The 19,473-nt window shown below is 54.2% G+C and overlaps 5 protein-coding genes across 5 annotated transcripts; 1 reads left to right on the forward strand and 4 right to left on the reverse strand.

The window, feature by feature from the left end:
• Positions 1-1,785: 1,785 nt before the first annotated feature.
• Positions 1,786-5,485, reverse strand: SETTUDRAFT_128492 (uncharacterized protein). Its single transcript, XM_008025263.1, has 6 exons — positions 5,271-5,485; positions 5,060-5,217; positions 4,911-5,004; positions 4,619-4,847; positions 2,108-4,566; positions 1,786-2,053 (listed from the first exon to the last, which is right to left on the reverse strand). The coding sequence occupies exons 1-5, from the start codon at positions 5,446-5,448 to the stop codon at positions 2,121-2,123; spliced, it is 3,105 nt and encodes a 1,034-aa protein (XP_008023454.1). The 5' UTR covers positions 5,449-5,485; the 3' UTR covers positions 1,786-2,053; positions 2,108-2,120.
• Positions 5,486-7,510: 2,025 nt separating this feature from the next.
• Positions 7,511-9,103, forward strand: SETTUDRAFT_46387 (uncharacterized protein; the record flags this gene model as incomplete). The annotated part of the gene is made up of 1 exon (XM_008025163.1): positions 7,511-9,103. The coding sequence occupies one exon, from the start codon at positions 7,511-7,513 to the stop codon at positions 8,930-8,932; it is 1,422 nt and encodes a 473-aa protein (XP_008023354.1). The 3' UTR covers positions 8,933-9,103.
• A 125-nt stretch (positions 9,104-9,228) lies between these two features.
• On the reverse strand, positions 9,229-11,709 carry SETTUDRAFT_106577 (uncharacterized protein; the record flags this gene model as incomplete). The annotated part of the gene is made up of 2 exons (XM_008025264.1): positions 9,229-11,448; positions 11,566-11,709. 2 exons carry the CDS (start codon positions 11,707-11,709, stop codon positions 9,229-9,231), a joined length of 2,364 nt encoding a protein of 787 aa, XP_008023455.1.
• Positions 11,710-11,921: 212 nt separating this feature from the next.
• On the reverse strand, positions 11,922-14,656 carry SETTUDRAFT_168036 (glycosyltransferase family 66 protein). Its single transcript, XM_008025265.1, has 4 exons — positions 14,488-14,656; positions 14,352-14,432; positions 12,510-14,256; positions 11,922-12,459 (listed from the first exon to the last, which is right to left on the reverse strand). The coding sequence occupies exons 1-4, from the start codon at positions 14,642-14,644 to the stop codon at positions 12,189-12,191; spliced, it is 2,256 nt and encodes a 751-aa protein (XP_008023456.1). The 5' UTR covers positions 14,645-14,656; the 3' UTR covers positions 11,922-12,188.
• Positions 14,657-14,983: 327 nt separating this feature from the next.
• SETTUDRAFT_106053 (uncharacterized protein) lies at positions 14,984-17,767 on the reverse strand (the record flags this gene model as incomplete). Its single annotated transcript, XM_008025266.1, has 4 exons — positions 14,984-15,097; positions 15,147-16,650; positions 16,696-16,953; positions 17,010-17,767. 4 exons carry the CDS (start codon positions 17,765-17,767, stop codon positions 14,984-14,986), a joined length of 2,634 nt encoding a protein of 877 aa, XP_008023457.1.
• Positions 17,768-19,473: the final 1,706 nt, after the last annotated feature.

Raw genomic sequence — 19,473 nt, forward strand, 5'->3', positions numbered from 1 at the left:
GCCACACTGCCCAGTTGGGGCCACATGACCCATATTGCCCAATCTCCATTATTACTAAACTGCAACCTAGACAGCACCACTACCAGGGATATGAAACAAAAAATCTTTACATTTCACACACATGGCTTCCATGGTTCGATCCATCTACATCTTGCCACTCAATTCACAATCGCCCATTCCCTTTCCCCTCACTCACTCACTCCCTCCCCCCTCTATTTCAATCAACCTGTGGTTTATTTGAGTTTGGAAACGATGAGTAGGACAGCTAATAGACCGCTAAAATGTCTATTGAAAGTTAGTATAGTGCCGTGCCTTGGACCATTATAAACTCAGTTTAAACAGAACAGATATAGACTGATATAATTAAACTTGGAAATATTTCTTACTAGAGAACCTCATCAACATAGTGCCCTTGCCCTTGCTAGCAACCATGTTCGTTAATCAGCGTATTACATATACTTGGTTTGTATCTCAGGACATGGAATCCACGTTACTATCAGCATTCTCGTAGTTCTCGTTAGCTAAAGTAAACAGGAGAAGATAAGTAAGTAACAAGGCAACCTCATTTCAAATACTCTAAAAGATGTTTAATTATAGGGTGTAAATAGTGGGCCACGGCTGTGTAAGTGAAGGGAAGAATGCGGTAGTACTGCGTAGAAGTATACATGGAATGCGGGGTGGTATTTTCTCAATAGCGCGACTAGCAAGTCTACGAGTATATATATATCGAAACTCGGAGTTGATATATAGATAGGGATATAAATCGCTGATAGAAATATCCTATCCCCTTTCTCTCTCTCTCTCTACTCCTCTCTCTCTCTCTCTCTCCTCTCTCTCTCTCTCTCTCTCTCTCTCTCTATCCCTCCCTCCCTCCCTCCTTACCTCCCTCCCTCTCTACTATGTATACTTCACACTACTACATTACAATCCAACCAAGAGAAGAAATACTACGCATATATAGATTTAACCTTCAATCACACATCCCTCTTAGTCTATTATTCTCTCTCTCTGTATCAACTAACTATGATACATACAATCCTAATATAAAGAGAGAAAAAAAAACCCCCTAGCATGCTGTTCTAATGTAAAGCAGAGTAAAGTAAAAGGAAAAGATAAAAAGTATTCAAGCAAGTATGTTGTATTCATAAATACAAGAAAGAAAGAAATGAAACAGAAGGTTGGAAAAAAAAAGAGAGAGAGAGAGAGAGAGAGACAGATAAGATTGGGAAATAAATATTATTACATACTAACAGCATTCATTCTCACTACTTACTCAACACTCACAACTCACCACTAATCGTTCGTACCCTAGAAACAAAAAAACAAAAAAAAGAACACATGAAATTCTCACATCACAACGCACTGGACGAAGAACAAGCGTAGTAGCAACTGGAACAAAAAACGAGTAACGAGCCAAAGATGATAGACGCAAATCTCTTTTCTATTAAAACACACACACACACACACACACTTTCTCACAACGAACAACATGGATTATAGCCATATAGCCACATCTTAGACACTATAATCTCCACCAACTTAAGGTATTAGACACGGAGAGAGACAAAGGGCGAGGGAAGTGAACCCAGCCCCAACTTTAGATAGGGAGGCAAGGCGAGGGAGGGAGTTAGAGAGAGGGAAACACCAAATAAGGGAGAGGGGGGGGGGAGACGGGCGAGGGTAAAAACTATAAATGTACCTAGACAACCATGTACATTCCTCCCAAGGTATCTCAGCAAGAACGTCGAAAGATTTGAATAGGTAGAAGGAGAGAGAGAGAGAGAGGAAGGAAAAAAAAGTGAAGAAAGTACAGGAAAAAAAGACGCCAAATCAAGATTTAGAAAAAAAAACGAAAATAAGAGCTAATGTCAGGTGGATGCAGTATGTTGGTACGCTGACGGGTATTAACTGTGGGAGAAAAAGGAAAATAAAAACAGCTTTATGTCGATTGTCATAAAAGAGGAGCAAGACGAAAAGTCGGAAATAGGAAAAAAGGGTATCGAGCTCGTTGTACGCTGAGAAAACAGACGGGGTTCGTGATGCTGCATGGAATCTGCACTCGTGTCAGTGATATAGCGCCAAGGCAAAGATTAGACGTTATTCTTACCACTGCACTCAATCTACCACTGTCTTCCGGCACCAGGTGCGGCTACGGGAGCCTGGCCTTCAGTGTTGCCAGTAAGCTCAGCGACACGTGCCTTGATGCGCGCAACACGGCTCTCAATCGTCTCTTCGCCGCTTGTCTCGCCTTCATCAGTGCGCTGGCTCTGGCTCTGACTACGGCTACGTCGAACCTGCTCCTCACTCAATCTGGCTGCACGCTCGGCAGCATTCTTCCTGATCTGTGCCCATCGATCATTGGATGGTGACTGCTGCTTCGCAAACTCGACTGATTCCTCCGAGATGTCATCTGCCTCGTGTTGAGTTGGTGTCTTGGGGGCTACCTGTCCAACTGGTCGTCGAGAAATAGATGGGGCGGCCGCGGCTTCGTCATCACTATCCTCGGGAACGAAAGCAGGTACATCCTCGAGTGGGCCTTGGTCGAATCGAGAAAAGGCATTGTCAGCCTCTTCCTGAGTCGCCAGACTGGCCGTAGTCACAGATGCACCGGCGTGGCTAGGTTCTACCACACCCGTAGTGGACTCGACAGGACTAGGATCATACTTTGGCGATGGGGCTCGACCCGGCTCATGCTGCTCATCCGTGTACGTGGGAGAGGGCTCTCGTGCGCTAGGTTGGTGGTTTTCAACCCGAGAAACGCTGCGGGAGTTATCTGCTGATGCCAAGTACGAGTCGTCCCCAGGCTGTGTGGAGCCTGGTGTGTCTGTCTTCTTCCTTCCAAATAACTTCCTGAACCCTCCTTCCTTCTTCTTGAGCTTGGTTGGCGAGGGCTTCTTTCCAGGCCCCATACCTTGGTCTTCACTCATACGAGGCTTGGGCTGAGATGCCGCTACTGGTTTCCTCATAGCAGGATGCTCCTTGGGAATTACAGATGACTTGGCAGACTTGTCTTCGGGCAGGGGCGTTTCCTCAGGAGAGAGAGTCGATTCTGGAGGGAATGCCGGCTTGGGTGGATGGCGTGGTGACTGTGTAGGCGAGTCGGTGGGCCAAGGCACTGGCGTAACGGACTCTTCGGGATCCTTTTCTGACTTTGGCAGAGGAGGTAGTTCGCGGTTCGAAAGGACCGAGGGCATTGGGGAAGCGCGGCCATTACCAGCTACCGTAAGGTTGCTCTTAGATCCCTTACCAGCACTGGTGTCACCTAGATACTGAGCGCGCAGCTGGTCGCGATCGAGCGCAGCCTCGCCAAACTTCTTGTCCCATTTCATGGCTGGACCAGCTTCGTTGACCAAGTGGGGCTGCAGCGTAAGTACACTGTTGGTCTTGATGGATGTCGCATCATCATTGCGTCCTCGGCGTTGGGCAAGCTCCTTGGCTTTCTTTTCCTGTTTCTCACCTTGAGCCAGCTTTGCGGCCGCAGCCTGTATCCTCGCGTGCTGGTCCGGTCCGATACTCGTCTTGCTCATGGGGGTCCCGGTAGCAGTGCGGCTGTAGGGCTCCTTGTCCGACGGCTTCTTCCCAGTTGACTTGCGTCGGCCCAGGCGTCCGCGTTTTGTGAAGCTGAATTTGGATTTCTTCTCCACAATGTACGCACCTTCTTCAGGACCAGGCGATGCGCCCTTGACCTGCTCCTCCATGACCAGCCACTTGGCGCCTTGGATGCGCGTCTCAATTAGCGTGCATCTACCAAACGCAGCTTTGCGGTCGGCAGTCTCTTCGGAAGCAAGACTAATCATCCACACCCACCAAAAAGTTTCGTCGAGCTCAAACTTGGTGATGCTTGCCAACTCGCCCGGATCTAGGTCGTCTTCTTTGAGGCCGTTGCGCACGTGTGATTGCGAGCTATGCACACGATGCTCTCCTAGAGGCGGGAGCTTCTGGGTTGGCAGCAAGAGGGTAGTCGGTGGAGACTGGTTGTTTTCGTCTGCGAAGCCCGAAGACAGAAAGTCTGCCCACGAAGGCGTGGTAGGGCGAGCAAAGTCGGCGTTCTTGGAGCGGGTATTCGACCCAAAGCTAGAAAAGTCGCTTGAATTGCCACCTAGCGAAGTTCCATTCGCAGCGCTGGGATCGTCCAGGATGCCTCCAAATCCAAAATCTTCAAAGCGGGACCACGAGGGGTCGGGCGTCGAGGGGTCCGTCAGCGTTGGCATGGCCGACTGGTTCGCATTTGCAATACACTCGAGCACTCTGCGGCATTCATCCGTTAGAGCCTTGACCGTGTCTTCGTATTCAGAAAACTTCTGCAGCGCCCGGTCTTCGTCTCGGTACTCGAAGTGTTTTGCGCGGCGAAGCAAGGCGAAGGGTGTAGGCGAAACCGAATCCACAATCATGACCACCTTGGTCGTGCGCGTCTGCATCAGCGTGGGCGCCTGTGGTGGGTACTCGGTCTGGGCGACGAGCGCCTGGAGGGATCGCGGCAGAGCAGAGATGCCACCGACTACGTTTGTGTCTGGTGCAAGCGACCGTAGGTAGGCAAAGAAGAGATGGCTTGCGGCGTCTGCGGCTCTAGTGAGGAGTCAGTTTGCATGGTCGCAACACGGGCAGTGCTTGGTCTTACTTCTCCCATGTGCGGTAGCCGCCATCGAAGCCCTTGTTGTCCTCGTGGAACTCGAATGCCCACCATCCTGCCAAGCGGGAGAGTTTTCTTCCGCCCATGCCATTGCTCTTGCCCCGCGCTGCCACGGCCGACAGCAGGTCGAAAAAGTCGAATATTATGGTTTTGCGTGCTTCAGACTCTACGCTGAGGGGGATAAAAGTGTCGAAAGCATGTCGGGCAAAGTTTGAATCTGCGTGTGCAGGATTAGCAAGCGGCCAGGGGGCACAGGGGGATGCTCCAACAGTTGACGTACCTGACTCGCCAATTCGAAAAAGTTCGTATGCGTCCCAGGTCACCACGCCGCCGGGAAGCCTGCTCCAGCACCATTTGATGATACTGCAAAGCGTCTGTGGGAGTGGGTGTCAGCACATGGTGGTGGGCGCGGATTGGGGGCATGCGTACCAAGGGCGCCATCAGACGCAATTCCTGGGCCAGCTGCTCGCCCGAGTAGGCACCCGTGCCCTCATAGTCGGCCTTGAAGAAGTTGCGGATAAAGTTGCGCGAGGCACTGGTGTCGGAGGTGGGGCGAAAGGGCAGCAGCATGAAGGGCATGTCGAGAGCTAGTGCGGGTCAGCTATGGCGGTCGGGGGCCCAATTCGCAGGGTGCACTTACCCCGCGACTTCATCTCCTGTGTGCAGACGTGGACGAGCTCTTGGATCTCGTCGGGCGCCACCTCTTTGCGCGTCCACGACTCCTCCCAGCGAGGCTTGGGGGGCGCAGCGGGCTCGGGCGCCGACTTTGCGGACTTTTGCTTGTCCTTGGAGGTGAAGACATTTTTGAAGAAGGGCATGGTGGGCGGGCGGCCGTGGGGAGGGAGGGAGGAGGAGGAGGAGGTGCAGGCTGGGTGGTGCCGCGAGTATTTACTTGTGCCCCTGCCCGGGCGAGGGAGACGGTCGGGCGGCGCGCGTCGCGGCCGGAGGGGAGCGGGCTGGATGCAGGGACGAGGAGCGATTCGCAGGCGGCGGTGGGTTTTACTTTTTGGTCGCTACCAGCGAGGGCGTGCGGGCGGGCGAGGTTGCTTCTGGGGCGGGAAAGGAGAGGAGGAGAGGGGAGGGCAGGGCAGGGCAGGGCAGGGCAGGCGCTCTCTCGCAGTGCCTCTGTCGCTGTGCCAGTGCCAGTGTGGCCGTCTGTCGCGCGCGGCCAAGGGTTGCAGTGCTTCCTTCGGGCCCCTAGCCGAATCCGGCCCTAGCCTGCCTGCGCTGCCAGTGCCACCGCCTGCGCCTGCGCCTGCGCCTGCGCCTGCGCCCACGGCCTACCGCCTACCGCCTACCGCCTATAGTACCGCCTACGCCCACGGCCCATGCGCTCCCCCCCCCCCTCCATCTCTCGTCCCCTCTCTCGCCCTCCCCCCCATCACCAAATCCTCTCCTCCTCCCAACCCCCGCCCCCCTGCCCGCCAAGCCGCCTGCCCGACATCGTCGTGCCTCTCTCTTATGGGCTGCCTGCACGCGACGACTGCCTCTGTTTCGCATCACTGCTCTAGTCGCCAGCACATTGCCCCCCCGCCAGTCTGAATTTTCCCCGCCGCCACGCCTGCTGCCCGCTGCCATTGGTGCGCGCGCCTTGATGCGTTGTCCCTCTTCGCGTCATCCACCGCCTCACACTTTGCTCTTGCTCTCGTCAACTCAATGCCCCCGTGCCCCGTGCACACTCCCCCCCCCTCTGCTCCCCCCTTCGCTGTCGCCGCTCACTTGTCCAGGTGCCCCCCGACGCAAAACAAATGCGGACAAGACTTCTTCAACCTAACCACGGTCCCTGCAGTCTACTGCTGATCTGACTAGCTTAGCTCCCGACCCGAAAGGACCGTTTGGCTGTCTCATACGCATAAGCCCAGTTCCACTCTAAATTTCATCCCTCGTAATGCTATTGCTCATGGCTGAGGCACCGCCAGGTCTGACATCACATTCCTACCCTATGCGTCGACGCGTCTCTCCAGTCTCATTAGCCATGTCGGCCGCCCACGGCCAGTGGGGCGGCGATCTGCACACACGCCAGGCGTCGGGAATATGGCTATCGCCCGCTATCGCCTCCTTGCACGCTAACTCTCCTATGCTTTGCGCATTTGGGCGTCTGATTGACTGGCTTCCCGGTAGTAGCAGCCACTGGCAGCCACTCCGCAGCCACTGTCTCGCACTAGTTCGAGTCCTCGATCCAAGGGGGCTGTCGAGCTGGCGGCATGCTGGACGCGCCTGCGACACAGGCCTCAAGGCGTGCGCTCCTGAAAAAACACTTGCTGGCCTCATTTCCACCGCGTCGTCGAGATAGCTCCCACGCGTAGCTCTTGCGGCGCGTCTCCTCCCAATACGTGTACACAAGCATCGCTCCCAATCCCGACATAGCAACGTTGAAGGACCGCCCAAGTACACCTATCCCAGACATGCACATGTAGTCTCCACCGCACATGTAGTTAGCCATGCAGTTAGCCATGCAGTTAGCCCTGCGCACACCATGTGACTGCCCTATCGCTAGTCACCTGACACGTGCATTCTGATCTATCCGATCCACGTTCGCAGACTGAAAAGCAAAACTCGGCCCTTTTTCTACTCTTTGACCGCCATTGCTCGCGCTCGCTTGGGGAAGCGTTATATGCACAAGGGCCAAGGCCACAAAGCACGTGTTTTCGTGATCTGCACTAACAACACACGCTGGCCCTACTCGGGCCTAGCCCCGGACCCACCAAAACACCGCCAGCCGTCGAGCTTCCAACCGCAACCACAGGCTCAAAAGCATAGTGACCTTGGGTCAATGCAACTATTGTGGCTACTCAGCCGCAAACGAAGCGTCGAATAGCATCCGCATCTCTCACGGTCATCTCCACCAATACCTCACCCCCGCCGTGCGCCAGCTCCACGATGCCGGCCCAGACATCGTGTCCAATATCCGAGGTGGATCGGGCATTGTCGTCCTATATCAATTCTCGCCAAGACACACTGCGCATCCGGCGGACCATATCAAAGTATCTGATATCCAGTCTGCGGCCAGTCAATGCACAAACCCAATCGCAGCATCTCAACCATGAGTGTCCGCACAACTTGTCAGCAGCCAACACAAACCCCCCAGGCCTAAAAGACGCCCGTCTCGACTATCTCCAGGCGCTTCGAGCTCGAGCCAAGGCACAAGCAAAGCACCGTGAGCTCCAAGCTTCATTGGAGCAGTTGCGGGGCCGGCACGTCAACGACAACCCTACACAGCCCGAGTCCAACCAGGACGATAACGTCACCCAAGGCTATGTGTCTCTCCTGCGACAGCGCCGCCGCCATGCAGAGCTCCAAGTGATACAGGAATCCCTCGAAAAACTCTTGGCAGCGAAGCCTTCCACAGCCTCGTCCGACCCAAGGGACCTGGTCAAGAGGGCGATCGGCGAACAACCAGGTATTCCAGTCGAGCGTCTTGAGCAGCTCTCCCAACCCGGCGGCACCGACGACGACCAAGCATGCGTCTTCAAGCTGAAGCAACAAGTCCTCGAAGCAAGAGCAGGCCTGGAGCGCGCCCAAGCCGCAAAAGCAAAAGCACAGGAGACCATGTCTAATGGCGCCGCACCCAATCTCAAATCCCAAGTCTACGCCCTCGAGCAGGCACGCAACGAGCTTGTCGATTGGATCCAGGGCGAACTGGCAAAACTAGATGACGAAAGCATGTTCCCGGAAGACGCCTCGCCCATCAAGCGGCCCGTCCACAATACCAACGGCCCTGCTGCTACTACTGCTGCTGCTACTATCAATAAACCAGACCTTGCATCAGCCACCGAACGCATCAAAGCCGCATACGACACGTACACTGCAGCGCGAGCCAAGCTACTAGCCGCACATACTAGTCTCCACAACCCCGTTCCCCTCGCATCACCATCCGCCATATCAGCAAGCGACTCCGCCCCGCAACACCGCAACACTTCGCCAGACAACACAACAGCACCACCACCACCACCACCACCGCCATCAAACCCCCTTTCCAAACTCCTGCCTTACCTCCCTCACCTCACGCACCTGGCAAACAGCGAGCGCGCACTAACCCAGCAATCCGTGTTCCTGGCTGCGCATCTCGCGGCCGCAGACCAAGAAGCGCGTGAAGCGCTCCTCAGGCTCTCGGCTGAAAGCCACTTGCTGCCCGCGGGGTCCCAGGAGGCGGCTGCGTGGGGCAAGGCGGCCGCTGATGCCGAGGCTGCGACTGAGCTGCTTGTTCGCGAGAAGCTGCACGAGAGCAGAAAGGAAGTCGCGGGCGTGGCAATGGTGGTCGAGTTGTGCTCGTTGCACAGCCGTGTGCTGGATGCCGTGTGAAGTGCCGTGGGAATCAAATGTTGGAATATGGGCTTTTTTTTAGGTAAGCAAAGGGGGAGAGAAGGAATGGGTGTAATCAATCAGTCAATCAGTCAATCAATTACTAGACCACATGTTTCTACAAGACAATAATTATAAAGAAAGAAAGAAAGAAAGACTCCAATCCTATGTACCCATCCATGCATCCATGCATGCATCCATCCTCTTTTCAATCCCCCCACACCACACCTCAAAAACCCAGCCCACATCTCTCTCCCCCTTCCTCCCCCTTCTACGCCACGCCACGCCACCTCACCTCACGCATCCCTCCAAACCCTCGTAACCCTCTCTCGCCTCCCCAAATCCGCATATTCCCCTCCACGCTCACTCCCCGCAGCCAACATCCTAGCGCGGCTCCTCTCGCGCACAAACGACGCAGAGCGGGCCTTTCCATCAACGCCCTTGTACGACCTCACCTCCAAGACGTGTGCTTCGCGCGCACTCCCAGAATCCGTGTGATCATCATCCTCATCCTCATCATCAGCAAGTCTATCTTTGGAGCGGAGACGTGGTAGTGGGAGTCGAGCTTCTGCACGGGAAACATGGCGGTAAAATGAGTGGGACCGATGTAAAGCACGTTCTGGCGATGGCGATGGCGATGGCGACGGCGAAGCAGAGTGTCGATGAGAAGCGCGGTGGCGCTGCGATGCACCAGGCGACGTGTTCCGGCGTACATGCAGCTCTTCGAAACGGGTTACGAGTTGGGGAGATGATTCCCTGTGGCGATGTCGTGCAATCCTGATTTCATCGTCGTGGAGTCGATGTGGAGGTGGTGGTGAGACTTCTGAGCGGCGGCGGCGGCGTTGGTGGTGGTGGCTGAGGTGGATGCGATTGTAGTCTTGGGATGACGGTGGGGGCGAGCGGGAGTACGTTCTGTAGTGCGCTGATGTCCTTGCCGTGTTGGAGGTTTGGTCGTGGGTGTGATAGCGCGGGCGGGCTGGGTGTTCGACTGGTTGTGGTGGTGGTGGTGGTGGTTCGAAGACTTGTTGGTTGCGGCCAAAGTGGACGCGGGGCCCGCCCACTTCAACGTGCATGCTGTGCTCCGTTTCGCGCATGCTGGGCTGGCGGCGGAGACGGTGGTGGTACGGAGGTTCGTGGGTGGGGGTGCTACTGGCTTTTGAGATGCTGTAGCTGGGGGACTCTGCGCGTGGCCGTGGTGTCGAGTTGCCGCCGTTACTAGACGTCTCGTCTGAGGGGCGGGGAACGACTCTTCGAAAGGGGCGGGGATGCGACATCAGACGTGTCTGCGCTTCTTCGCTGCGCGCTTCTCCGCGAGATACAATGCATACGGGGGAGATACTTCGACTTGTGGGCCGCCGTTCCTGCGACTCACTTCGATACACTACTTTAGGACGAGATGGCGGAGGCGAAGGGCTCAGTTCGATGATGCGTGAGCTCTGGCGTCGTAGAGACTTTCTTTCGGTATCTCGGTATGATTGCGTACGGACGATATCTGGAGGTGGCCATGCGCCGTCATAGGTGGCGGCACGACTTGGAAGTGGCTCAGGAGGTGCCGGGTAAGCCCCATCCGACCTTGTCGGTTGTATGCGTACGATGTCAGGCGGAGGCCATACTTCGCTGGTATATCTAGGCGAAGGACGCGGACTCGATGAAGATGCTCGTACCGTGCGCTCTCGCCTAGAGTCACTGGACGGTTGTTGCAATGCCTGCAGACCAAGACGCGCCTGACTGGATACGCGTCTGACGGTTCGAGGGCGACTGGAAGAGCTTCTTCTCATGTATGCATCTTCTCTGGTCCTTTGTCTGCCCCTGCCCTCATCGTAGCCAGTGCTGCTTCGGAAAGGCTCTCTAGGCCAGTCACAAGGTTCGTCAGCCGAGCACTTGCGGATGCGTGTATAACGGCTGCTCGACCGATGATGCGAATCCTCCAGTTTCTTCTGGCAGCGGCGGCAGCGCGTAGAAACCAGAGCTTTGCCCGGGACAACTGGATTGTTACGGTGGAAGCCTGCCGAGCGCATCTGCCCGCAGTGGCTGCAGGTATGACAGAGCATAACTGGCACGACCACTTCTTCCACTGACGGCGCTTCACCCGATGGCGCTTGGCTGTTTCGCTGGTAGTAATAATTCTTGCTTGTCTGCCTCGATCGAGACTCTACAACTTCCTGTGAATCGTGGCGAGATGGCGAGACCATGGCGCCTGTGACCGGGCCGCTGCGACCGCCGCTCATCCTGGTATCTGCCTGACTATATTGCCAGCTGCCACCCGTCAACGGAGGCGGAGGCTGCGCGGTATAGCCCGCAGATCCCGAAAGTCCGCTTTGCGTTTGTGTCTGCTGCTGTGCTTGAGCATCGCCCAGTGGCGGCGGACGCTGCGGTATCCCGTTTTGACCGTACATTGGCTGACCAAACCCAGCGTTTGCATACGCGCCCTGGTAGCCCTGGAACGAAGCGACCGATGACGGCGCTGCTGGCGGAGGTGTAGGTGCCGCAGGAGGGACTCCGAGCCCAGGGAATTGCTAGAAGGCCGTGTGAGCAAAGGATACCAGGCCATATGACGGCACCGAAGACAAGAACTCCTATTTCCAGTTTGTTAGCTAGTTCCCTAGTCTCACGCTGCAAGAGCATACTTACACCTGGTAAAGATATGGGTTGCCTGGCTGGGCAACTGAACCGGGATATTGAGCAACCGGCTGAGCCTGACTCTGGCCTTGCGTGTTGCTACTACTCACGCGACCCATATACGACTCAAAGGCCCTTCTCTGTTCTTCGTTCGCCATTTCGTGCTTGTGGTAGGTGCAGTCGGGAAGCTGAGTGAGGAAAGGTCGACGGGCAGCTACTCGAATTTGCGGAAGCAAAGAGTCTTAGAGCGGGGAGAGCCAGCCAAAAGTGGGCCCGACGGTGAGAGGTGAATGGAAGACTGCAAGGCAAAACAAAATTGCTTCTGTGTGGGGAGCAGAAATGAAAGGTAAAAGAGGACATACTAGAGACTGCGTCATACTCGATATCTACCTGAAGTGAGCCCCAACCGCAACAATGCACCATACATCCCGCACTGCCAAAAGCCATGACCAAAAAGCACATTACCGCCTTTCCAAGTCCACCGGCTCTGGCCTCACTTCACCTCATCATCATCCGGGGATGGAGACTGAATTTTTTATATTCCTGCCAAACGCCCGCCCTGCGAACCCTGCCAGATATCGCTTATGTTATACAGATTTTACAAGTCTCTATCGTGATTGTCGAGATCCCCAGACATCTACTCCACTCTCAATACCCTAGGACCCTTGCGCTTGGTAGAACGCTTCTTCTTGTGACCTTTGTCAAAAGAGACTGCGCTTTGGTGGTCACGACCAAAATTGTCAAGGTCCTTGACCTTGTAAATCCTAATGATCCAGTTCTCACTGGTAAAGGCCTCCTCGATGGTGCTGAGCTCGGGGCCTTGGGCGGGGAGACGCGAGTTACGAACACGGTCCTGTGCTTGTCCGGCAGGGAATAGCGCATTGTAGTTGTAGTATGACATCTTGTACCTGGGGAAGTTGTTAGTTTCAAGTATTGTGGATAGGGGAGGATATCTTACATCAAGCTGTTCTTCATAGCCGGCGTAGCCTGATCGTCAACACGGTATTCGCCTCGCGTAGTAAAGAAGCTGCGCTCCTGGACTTCGTCGGGCCAGATACCCTCGGCAATCCTGACCATCCACAAGAACTTGTTGATATCGTCTCCGGAGTAGCCAAGAAGACCACCAAAGACGACCAACACATAGTCGACCTCGTGCTGGCGCATGATCGGGTAGCTGACCTCTTCCTTAGAGCTCATAGCCTTACCAACGGTAGCAATGTGCGTGTTGTTCCAGGTGTTGTTGTCCACAAGGGTAGGGCGGTCGGCCATACCACCAATCTGGTAACCGTAGTCCCACCACGACATGATCTTTGCATTTTGCGGGGTGTTCTGCCTGAGCCAGTAGTACGCCTCACGGTAGTCATCAATGATGTGCTGGCTGCCGTCGGGCATGCGAGATGCGAGCACAACCGAAGGTGACGAGTATGCGTTCGAGGTAACCCATGTGCAGTGAAGGACGAACAGCAAGAGGTAAATGGCCGAAGCACCGACAACAGTGACCCTGGAGGCATACGAGTAGATACCGACGAGAGGGTTGCGCATGGACCGGAGACCCTCAGGGAGTACTGCTGCTGCTGCGGCCGAAGCCGCGTCGCTGCTCTCCTTCTCAGTCTTGGCTTTGGGCGTCTTAGCGTCCAGGAAGGTGTCGAGGATTTGAGAAAAGGCAATGGCAGATGCGACACAAACAATGGGAGTGAGAGTGAGCATGAGACGGACCATGACACCAGCAAAGTAACTGGCAAGCACGGCGTAGATGACAATGAAGACTTGCTCGTCGGTGAGGGTGCGGAAGCACAGGTAGACACCAGCGGGGAAAAGCCAGATCATCATGTTGAGATCAAAGAAGAAGGCAGGCCATGCAGTAGGCTGGTGCTCGGAGACAGACGCAATAATGGGAATGTGAATCTTGGCGTATCCCGTGTCCCAGAGCGAGTAGAAACGGCCAGTCCAGGGCGCAATGACACCAGAGACGGTCAAAAGCACAAGGCCTCCGACGCCGATGACGAAGACACCCAAAACCAGTGCTCGGAGGAGCGTCTGGAACTGCTTGCCGGGAAGCTGGGCGCGCACCCAGTCGACAAAGGCAACGAGCTGGAGAAGACCAAAGACACCCAGGGCCGACATGTGCTCGCTACTGCGGATAGGCAGGAAACCGACAAAGGGAATCTGCATACTCGCTAGCGTGCCCAGTGCATACCACGAAGTGTAGCTGACGTACAGCCTGGGGCTGTAGCGTCCCATGCAGATCAAGACAAAGGCGTGCAGAGGCAGCAAGTTAGTGATGAAGACGTATCCACCCCACGCCGACACCATGTATCCGTAGAACAGGGCCGTCAGAGCGCCCCAGAACATGGATCCGTTCTTGACCGCCTTGATCCACAGGAAAAAGGTAAAGACAAGCAGGAAGATGGCAATGGCCTCGTTGTCGTAACTTCCTGCGACGGATCGCGAAATGTAGCCGGGCGAGATGCCCATGAAGGCGGCCGCGAGCAGACCAGCCGAGGGCGACGGGACCATCTCGGATGTCAGGAGATACGTGGCGAGCGCCGTGAGGCCCGAGAAGGCGGGTGCCAGGAGGACACATATGTTGCGAATGTCGACGGGGAGGGCGAGAGCGCGGAGGAGGTGGTAGATGACACCGCTGGTAACCATCAATCCGGGGTAGAGAGTACCGCCCGTCACTCGGCCCAGAGGGTGCCATGTTCCTGCAGGTGATGTTAGTCCATGCTGTCGTCTTTGCAGTCGCCTTGCGAGGCCGTGGGCTCGGCATCCCAAGGCGTGGGGCGGAGGAGGAGCGTACGGTCATCGAACCAGTCCCAGAAGCTGTAGAAGCCATTCTGCACCAGGTATTTTGTGGCCCTGAAGTTGAACCAGGGATCGACTACACAATCTCATCAGCCAATTGATCCAATGCGTCCTGCCATTGCTGCACTGACATTCGTGGATGATACTCTCAAAGCGAATCACGGAGAACAGACGGCTGCTCACGGCGGCGCCCGCAATCAGGCACAGGATAATCACTCGGAGCAAGCCTCGAGTGTTCCGGCCGGTCGCCTGCTTGAGGAACTGCCCTTCATCTGCGGCGGCAGCCATAGTTGCAGGTGGAAGGGAGGGGGGAAAGGGTATAAAAGGAGTGGTTTGTTGGTCGCAAGGCCGCGTCACGTAGCTTTCGAGCGAGCTATCATCAGCACACGTTTCCAACTCCGCGCCTCGGCGCTTCGTTTCGCCGACATGCATGTCATCGCCCGCCCGCCTGCCCGCCCAGCTCCGCCGCACAACGTTGTTGGGGGACCACGGCTGAAAGTTTATCTTGATTTCACAAGGCCAGTCCATGCGGCCGTTCTGCTTATGTCTAGAGTTTGAAGAAAAAGGAAATATGTCGGGGTATCTTGAAGCAGGAATAAACCGCCACATCACAGCGCAGCACCACGGCTAAAGGTCCATCGAATCCCACACCTGCTCTTCACCACAATTACTGCAGAATTCATGCTCACATCCAATGCAAGCTGCTTGCAGCGAGCTACACGGGCCGCTCCCACATGAACACTACCAGAATTAGCTTTAATATGGCATTATGTGCTGCGCATATACGTACACAGTACCTGTAAATCTCCGTCCTTGTCTTCTTTTGCCTGTCAGACGGGTAGAATGCATCGAGCGCGGCGGGCGCTGCTCGTTTTCTGCTGTTGTCTTGACCAAAAGCCTGTGGCTGCAAGGTGACGGCATCCCTCGAAGTGGGTCTCCAAGGCTCGCGTTCTGGTGGTGGAGGTGGCGGAGGTGCTGGTGGGGGCGAGTTATCACTATCCTCTTCAGTAGCAGAATCGGAATCCCTGTCCTCTTCTTTCTCATCACCATCATTGCAATTCTCTCTCATCCTCTCCTCCAGCAGCTCCCTCTTCGTCTTGTTCACTTCGGCACACACCCAGTCTCCAATGTTCTTCTTTTCCTGCTCCAAGTGATGAGCTATGTGGCGGAAGCGCTCATCCCATGCTTTGTTGCGCTCCTTGGTGAGTCGGATCACAGCTGTACAGAAGCCACACCAGAAGGATCCCTGACAGTTTGTCCCAATCGTGCTGCGCTCGACGAGGTCCTGTGAGTCTTTATCAGAGAGCCCGTGTGTCTCTATATGGTCTAGAAACGGTCCTCGTCGATGCGCATGGAATCCACAGACGGCACCGGGAGATAACTCATGAGCGCATCGAAAAGCTTCAAGCTGGTAATGCTGGCTGTTCTCGTGGCGCTTCCAATCTGATTTCGCGCCAAAACGCTTGTCGCACTGTGGATACGTGCAGCCATACGGCCTCTCATGCCGCTTCATGTGTTTCCGCAGCTCACAGTCCCGGGCAACAGTGAAACCGCAGCCATCAATTGGGCAAGCTCTGCTCTTGCCAGACCGGCGCAACGCCCGCTGTACAGGTTCCGAGTTTTGACTGATGAGCTTCATGATTTCCTGCGATGCTTCCAACACACCGCGCTTAGTCAGAATCACCCTTTCTGAGTCAGATAGAGTCTCTGGTCCCAGTGGCACATTTTCTATCGATTTCTCGTCTTGCTTTCCTGAGCCGTTGGCTTTTTGTATGATGTTGAGAATAAGATTGGAAAGATCGACAGCATTAAGAGAAGAGGTCTTAGCAACGGAGCGTTTCTGGGCCAGTCGTTGTTGCTCGGCCTTTGTCTGTGGTGCGTTGGACAAGTGATGGTCAATTTTCAGCTTAGCAACCTGGGGTACATTTTCCTTTGGTGCGATATTCATTGCAGTAACAGGGGGAGAAGTCTGTGCTTGCTGGGCCGACAACGCCGCTGCTCGGCGCTGCACACGCTGTAGCCTCTGAGAAGCAGCAGTTTGATTTGCAGAGACACGCTCGCTTGGATTGTGAGAAATTCGATGCCCTTCTTTGGTAGGATCTAGCTTCCAGTCGGCCGGATTCCACTGCTGACTATCCTGTTGCGAGGAAAAATCAAGTGAAGAGATGTTACGCATATCTGCGTTGGTTGAAAAAGACTTTTCCATTCCGGAAAGAACCAAGTTGGTATCCATGGGCATTACAGCAGACTCCTCGATGATGGAATAGGGTAGCTTTTCTGGGCACCATTTGGATCTAGTCATATTAGCTCATCCATGAAAGCGGCACAGGCAACTTTACCTCTCGATGATATCAGCCGCATCTTCTTCAGCGTGCATTCGATGAACATGTTGCTTGAAGTTGTCGAGACGCGGCCATAGCTTGTCTTTGCTCTTACAGTTCTTTGCTGCGCACTTGTAGGATTTGTGGTCCAGATCAATGCTGTGAACGCTCTTCCTGTGTCGATCGAGGTCGTTTACCGTTGCAAATCCTACTTCGGTTCGCCTGCACTTGGGTGCATCGCATTTAAATGGCTTTTCATGTTTGAGCGAATGCTTCCTATTGTGGGACGATAAGCATTTGTGAGGCATGTGATAGAGCCAGGGCCTACTCACTTGTATTCTGATGGACATCTAAATATCTCATTGCAATCAGGATATTCGCATTTGGTGGGTCTGTTACTTGATCGGCGGCTACGAGTGCTGCTCACACGAGACTTTTGATCCGAAGCTACATGCGACACTGTTGCTTCGCTCACCGTGGAATCAACATTCATGTGTCCTATCTGGCTCAGAAAATCTATTGTCAAGTCCTGACTGGCACGATCGGGCGCATTGCCGAGCACTGATTGGCTTGTCTGTTGCGAGAAGTAGCCCTCGTCAGAGAGCACAGCACCTTTATCAACATCAGATGCTATGCGAGAGTAACTTTGAAAGTCGACGTTAGACTGACGAGGTGGAGTTCGCACTACTCTGTTCTCGGTGCTCCTCATATTGAAAGAACTCCATGACTCTTCTTGTGCACTTGGGTTGAATCCACGAGAGATGTAGTCAGGAGTGAGCATGGACGAGCCACCTTGTAGGCTAGGGTTAACATAGGTGTTTGGAAAGAGGTTTGAATGGGAATAAAAGGCTCGGTCTGCCAAGCGTGTGTTGGGACTGGTTCCTGTGGTATGTACAGACGCAGTTGGGCTGTACGTCTGTTCCCTCATGTCTTGCACGCTTCGAGGTCGCACCGATGGATCCCATTGCTGCGTTTGCTCTGCAGTGCTGACGCGAAGCTGGGGCACCTGGACATGGTACTGTCGTTGCGAATGGCTGAAAGCAGAGTCGAAGGGCTGCTGGTAGTCTCTGCTGGAGTAGTAGCGGGACATGTTCGCTGCCACTAGTCAGCACGCTCAATGGCTGCCCAAAGCATTGACATGTCATTTTGGCATGATTCCTTCCCGGGAGACTGATCCCTCAGGCTCCAAGCAGTAAAGCTAAAAGGTAAGACATTCTCGGGGAAAAGAGAGGCCTGATAAAACTGGGGCCAAACATACCTTGGGCTTGCCTGAGGTCACGCAGTGCGCAGACGGTTCTAGAGAAGAAGAGGCGCGCGTGTGGGCATTAGTAGACGCAATCCAGTAATTGACCGGCGGCCAGTCCCCTGTGCTGGCAGGCAAAGTCATGCAGCAAGTCCTCGGGGCCTGCGAGGTCCTCCGTTTCGTTCCTCTTGGCGCACGGGCCTGTGCTGCCAGCCAGCCGGTGTAAGGAAGAGGTAAGGAGGCTTGCCCAGGCACGCGAACGTCAACTCGCCGCTCCCGTGACGCCGAGTCGGGAGAGCTCAGAAACGGAAAAGCTCAAATTAAGAGAGAGAGAAGATGAAGACGACGGCGGCAAACCGGTCTGCTCGTCGCGGCGATGGCAGAGGCGGCTCCGCCCATGACGACGATGCGGTTGTGTGGGCGGCCTCCCGACACGACGGCTTCACACACAAGGCAACCATTGTGCGCCTTTTTGCTGTTTTCTGCAGGCTGCGTTAGTGCAAAGTATGCAACACCCATGCGCCTGTGCGAATGCGACGACGGGCGACTTTGCTGCAGCGCGTGGCTGTGTAGAGATGGTCCTCCAACTACGCACCCAATCAGCCTCTGCCCTCGCGCGTGGGTGACAGCGCCCATCTCGTATGCCGGTGCTGATGTGTGCGGCTAGACGCACGCCGCCAGGGGGCGTGGTGGGTTAATCTACTGCTACGTCCATGTGTGATGACGGCGGGCTTTGCGTCCTGGTTGCGCCTGTACGGCGGACTATTACACTACGAAGGTCGGAAACCAAATCGCGAACACTAAATTACAAAAACTATAATACCTACTTAGTTAACCTTAGAACTTATTATAGTATAACGTGGTTCACAAGTGAGTCGCTAACCCAAGCGAGTCGCTAACGCCCTACTAGCCTATCAACTTCATTACTATAACGCGTGATGTCTTAACAACGCAACTATCTATTAATATATTCTAAATCTAATCTTTAATTTACTCTTTTTAATGTCTAGTTATAACGTGTTTAGAGTGTAAACTATGCTACCACTATCTATAACGTCCTATAAAGAACTCTATCTAATTAACACGCTAGAAAGCGCCCTTAATAGAACTATAAGCTAAAATTAAAGCGTCTAGATAAGCTAGAAGAGGAGGCTATAGTTAAGCGTATTCTTAAAGAGTCTACGTAAGGATTTGCGCCTACAAAGCTTAACGTTTAAGTAATAGCTAATAAACTATTAAAAAAGCGTAGTAGCAACTGTTATAGGCGAGAGAGGCCTAACAAACAAGTATGCATTCACCTATTGTACAGAAGAAGAAAGATATAGAAAAGAACTATCTAGAGGGCCCTCCTTTTATAGTTGTTACTCGTACAAACGCTCAGACCTTTAGTCTTCCTCCTTACTTAAGCTTATTTATACGTAGCTAACTACGTTATTTAGTTACGTAACTAAAGTTATGTGATTTACTACTATATAACCTGTAGGTCATACCTCTCTAGCGTAGCCCTTTACAATACTCCCCTCCTTCACCTCGTCTAATATCACGTGCGTATT

Source organism: Exserohilum turcica (assembly GCF_000359705.1).
Source record: "Exserohilum turcica Et28A unplaced genomic scaffold SETTUscaffold_14, whole genome shotgun sequence".
In the NCBI taxonomy this organism is placed as follows: domain Eukaryota; kingdom Fungi; phylum Ascomycota; class Dothideomycetes; order Pleosporales; family Pleosporaceae; genus Exserohilum; species Exserohilum turcicum.